At 35.6% G+C, this 5,449-nt stretch overlaps 1 protein-coding gene across 1 annotated transcript in view; it reads left to right on the top strand.

The window, feature by feature from the left end:
- The first annotated feature begins 466 nt into the window (after nt 1-466).
- The window catches only part of LOC107758367 (probable G-protein coupled receptor 158), a 15,040-nt gene continuing 10,057 nt past the window's right edge, over nt 467-5,449 (top strand). The window contains exons 1-2 of the mRNA XM_016576087.1: nt 467-571; nt 2,258-2,496. Coding sequence (XP_016431573.1) covers nt 471-571; nt 2,258-2,496 — 340 coding nt within the window. The 5' untranslated portion in view covers nt 467-470. The remainder of the gene's footprint in view (nt 572-2,257; nt 2,497-5,449) is intronic.

Below are 5,449 nucleotides of genomic sequence, written 5' to 3'. Positions count from 1 at the left end.
AATTTTGCGTTAACTGCGTTAAATTATTTTAACGCGTTAAGGATTGTAAAATGAATCGTATGCGTTAACGCGTTAACGTTGACAGCCCTAATGTATATATATATATATATATATATAGTGATTAATTCATCAGCATATGTAATTCATTTGATTGACTAGTTTCTTCTTTCCCAGCATATTAAATTGTGATTATTTAGTCACTGCATTCTTTTATGGTAACATGGTAGACTATACATTATCCTTTACTTAAAAAAAGTAATCATTTACTCACCATCATGTCAGTTTTTCTAGTACTATTTCATTTATAAAATAAAATTTTTTTTTTTTTTATCCTGTGACCATCAGTCAAGGACAAAACAGCAGGGGTCTCAATATCAAGTATCATCTTATCTGAATAAATAGATATCTAGTTATTAAAATAAATGCATATTCCATTTGAGCACTTGCTTATTGTCTTCCAGGTGGTGATTATGTACTTCCAGCCGAGTGTTTTCCGCTGTATCCTGCTGCGATGGGTTCGTCTGCTCGGATTTGCCACAGTTTATGGAACGGTCACCCTCAAACTCTACAGGTACAATTTTTTTATTACATTATAAAAGATGAGTCACTCTTCCAGATACCTGTAGAACTTACAGTGTTGTTATTTTGGTCACAGTCTTAGTGATTATTAATTATTTTGATTGATAAAAATCTTAATCCTAGGATTGTCTAGAATGAGATATTGAGAATGGCTTATGTGAGCGGAGAATGACACATTGCAATCCGTGATAGTTTTGAGATTGATGCCTCTGAGAAATAGATATGCTGCTCCAGACAAACAAACACACAGAGATACACACACAGACAGACACACACACAGACACACACACAAATGTACACAGCAACTTAAAATTTTGGACACAGTGTTGTATAACACAATTGTTCATTTTAAATTAGTTTCTGTTTGGAATAATAACATATTCTTATAAACTTAGTATTAAAACAAGATATTTTTTTTCCCCAAAATACATTTTTAACTGGACTCTAAAATGATTTTCTAATTTTCTATATCAAGTAGTTTTTTTTTTCTTCATATTTTTAAATATTCTGAACCTCCAGGACTTTGTATATCATTGTAAAAAAGAGGAACCTTCAGTTGTACTGAATGTGTGCTTGTAGTGTACTTCAAATCAAAAAGGTATGTTTAAAAAAAAATAAAAATTAGTCTTGAATTTGATTTTAGTCATGAAATAGACCTACATACACACTACACTTTAGCTTTGTTATCCCTATTACATTTCATATTCAAACAGACTATTATTCAATTTAGACTTTGGATGCTAAAAGAAGGTCAGCATATCTAGAGCGGCTCTCTAATGCACCTTTTTACTCTTATGTGGACTTCATTTCCTGTGAGACCTTGCAGCATTAGCCTCTCCTGATTTAGCTGCCGTGAAACCCTTTTAAGCACAGTTAAAGTTTGTATTATCTCTAATTTCCAATTAAAGTAAGCGTCCTATAAAGTGTCAGAGCTGTATGTTCCAGAGCTAGTTCATCAGGGGTAAAGTAAGTTTTTAAAATGATTCACTACATTGTTAAGCTACGCGCTAAAATGCCTGCTTAAAATCATTGTGGGAAAACAAAGAACAGGAGGTACTTAGACCAAAATGGCCACAATGTATTACATTTTATTGAATGGTTTGGACAACAAAATCTGGTCTCCAGAAGAATAGGATGAAGGAGAATCTTGCACAGAGCGTGCACAGAAGAAAATGTGGGCTTGATGGTATGATATATGCTGAAAATGTCAAAAAGACTTAATGGAATTCGTAATTAAGGCAACAGAAATGAATGAATTCTCTTCAGATCTGGAAAGAAATGGGATGATACTTCAGTGGGGTGAAAATTAACACATTGCTTAGATCTTTTTTTTTTACTATACACTCATTAAAGGGCTACACTTTATCAATGTGACATAAAGACAAATGGTGATAATGAAGAGACTCTGCACGCTATGGCCATTTATAAGTTTGTTTGATGACCAAAAATTGGTCCACATCCAAAGAGAAGAATGTATATATTAGTATGTCTAATGAAATCAAAATGGACCTTTATTTCTTAATGCACATTCATGTGCAATTCGTCAGTTTTTTAATACTTTAACAAAATATTCTAATAAAAAATGTAATCACTTGCCCGCTTTTTTTCTGATCCAATCACACATCAGTTCCAATATGGAAATGATAATGATACAACGGTTGTTGTCACTGTTTTCCAGGGTTCTCAAGGTGTTCCTGTCACGTACAGCCCAACGGATTCCATACATGACCAGCTGGAGAGTGTTGCGTCTACTGTGTGTCATCCTGCTGATTGTGTTATGGTTCGCAATAGCCTGGACCGCCGCTGTTTGTCAGAATCCAAACAGACATCTCGCGCTCATCAATGTGGGCCTCACCACTGATCGGCTACAGTTCAGCATGTGTCTGCTGGACCGCTGGGACTACATGATTGCTGTGGGTGAGTGAACATGTTACCTAGGAGCTTTTTGTATGAGTTTTTGGCATTTTAATGAGCACAGGCTGTAATAAATTACTATTGGAATCAAACAGTCCGGATGAAATGCTTCCAAATATGGACACCTATTTAATGAAACAAAGTACAGAGAATCTCATCAAGGCACTGTTTAAAGGAATAATTGACACAAAAATTTAACTTATGGGTCATTCACTCACCTTCCTGCCATTCTAAACCCATATGACTTTATTTCCTCAATGGAACACAAAAAGCAGTATTTAGCAGAATGTTCCCACTGCTCTTTTCCATATAATGAAAGTGAATGTATATTAAAATCAAGCCCCAAAAATTGCAAGAAGGCACCATAAATGTAGTCCAAAAAACTAATGTAATATATTCCAATTTTTCTGCACCCACTTTTTACTTTTTCACTTTTTCTATGAACGACTCACTTCTTATTAAAAATTGCACACCCCTTGTGAAAAAGAAGTTCGTTTAAGTGTATTGAATGTGCACTTGCAGTGTACTTCAAATCTTAACTGTACATTTAAAAAAAAATGTGCTTGCAGATAATATGAATTATGAAATAAAAGACCAATAAAGTGTACTTAAAGAGGATACACTTTTATTGTACTTTGAAGAAGTGTGTTATTCAATATTACATTTAAAGTTAATATATTTTAAATGAACAAAATCATTACTTCATTACAAATGTGTAATTACAAATATATTTAAATACATGACATACAACCACACCTGTATTTAAGTGTTAACATGTAGTGCTGTCAATCGAGAAGAAAAAAAATAAAATAAAAACTAATCACACATTTTTTCTGAAATGAATACTGATTAATTGCAGGACAGTTTTGAAAACCACTGCATTTCAGAAAATAGTTGTTAAATGTGACTCATGTATAACAAATACTTACATACATGCCCAGTTTTAAGGCAGCGTTAATCTCCATTTTGGTAACTCCATGACTTAACTGACGACATAACTACAACATTGCATGCTCGTATTTTAATTTGCGATTTAATATGAAATTATACAGCACACGCCACTGTATTTGTACTGTCCTACGTACACAGTATAATGGCTGACAGGACAGGAAAATTAGTTTTTACTGACATATGGCCTGAAAACATCTCACCTGGCCGCAGTTCACTGTTATTTTACTGAAGCTTCCTCATCTAGCGCCTGGTGCTGAGGTGAAGTTGGAGTGCGCATCTGAAAAGACTCCTGTTTAATGTGGACATAAAGACATTCTGGGTCTAAATAAACTCAATTCTTGTCAGGAAAAAAAGAGACAGAAGCAGCATTTGTGAGTGGGATGGCCAACCCTAGCTGCGTTAATTGCGTTAAATATTTTTCACAGAAGATAAAGAGTGTGTAGACACTGAAGAAGATCCAGAACAAGGACTGTTCCTGCAAACGCTGTTCATAGTTCTGAAGAACCACAACGCCAAGGGTGAGGCCCACTGCCACACCCCCCAGATGGGCCACAAAGCTGGGATTAGGGCATGGTGGGAAGGCTGGGGGATAGAACCGAAGCCAGACGGCACGACCAAACTCCACACTCACTGTAGATACAGAAAGCAATGTGAGGGTTTACATATTACACATTTCATTTAAAAACAGCAAATCTTAAATGCAGAAAACTTAAGTGCACTAAGTCATTTTTTTATGTTTCTTGGACTTATCCAGCTTATTCTTCCCGTAAAAATGGGCGTGGCCATTTGTAAATTCTATGGGTCTGGCTTCCGGTCTCATCCGTGTCCAGCTATTTTTAGCTGTACAGAACCGCTCATTTTGCTGTTTGATATTGAAAATTGGTGTGTCTTACCATATTATTTGAATGTGTTGTCTTAATTACGAACACACTGGTTTATAATGCAAACAGTTTTACCGTTTACTGCACGTTGTTATTTTTCTCGGTATTTCCCTATAGCGGCTAATGAACCAGAAGTCTTGCCCATACGCATACTTCCGCGTTGAAGAAAAAGGTGGATAAGTATTCTAAAGTGTACAGCTCTTTTATGTTGCTATTCAAAGGAAGTCTGTCACTTGCAAAATCTGTAATAAGCTTCTTCTTTTTTTTCTTTTTTTTAACTGTGCTCAAATAAATAACATATCCATAACAAGGTACATTTTACAGACCGAGAACTGATCAGAGAAAAACACATGTTTTTGAAGGAGAGAAGTGAGGATGCTTTCTTGATGAATTTCTTGAGGAAGAGCATTCCACAACCTGGGAGCCACAACACTGAAAGACCTGGCTCCCATAGTCACCAGACTAAACTTAGGGGTGACTAACAATCCCACACTAGAAGATCTGTAAGGAGCGAACAGGAGCATAAGGCTGAAGTAAATCAGATAAATATGTAGGACCAAGGTTATGGAGAGCTTTGTAAGTGAGAATTAGTTTATACGCATGGAAACAGGAAGCCAATGAAGGTGGTAGAGGATTGGAGTAATGTGATCGTTCTTGTGTGAGTGATCAAGCGGGCTGCAGAGTTTCGAACATATTGTAATCATTTGATATTTTTAACTGAAAGGCCATAAAGAAGTGAGTTAAAGTAATCTAGTTGAGATGTAGAGAGAGGATCGAATACGAGATATATTACGTGGGTGGAAAAAAAGCTGTCTTTACCAGTTTACCAATGTGATCATTTAATGAAAGTGTGGAATCAATAAGAACACCAAGATTTTGAACTGTTGTGGAGGGCATTATCAAATCACCATCCAAATCTATCAGTTGACTGGATAGTTTAGATACAACAGCTTTAGAGTTAATCAGTATTATCTACATCTTACCTGAGTTAAATTTAATGTAATTTGCCTCCAGTCAAAGCTTGAGTTCCCTGATGCAAGTTGCTAATGTAGGCAGAGGAAACACTGAGGTGGAAGGTGTGCTAAAATAAATCTGAATGTCATCAGCATAACAGTGGAAGTTAA

Source organism: Sinocyclocheilus rhinocerous, unplaced genomic scaffold (assembly GCF_001515625.1).
Source record: "Sinocyclocheilus rhinocerous isolate Xijiao unplaced genomic scaffold, SAMN03320098_v1.1 scaffold1213, whole genome shotgun sequence".
Classification (NCBI taxonomy): Eukaryota; Metazoa; Chordata; class Actinopteri; order Cypriniformes; family Cyprinidae; genus Sinocyclocheilus; species Sinocyclocheilus rhinocerous.
The sequence above is the reverse complement of the archived record's forward strand: the minus strand, read 5'-3'. Positions and strand labels throughout refer to the sequence as shown.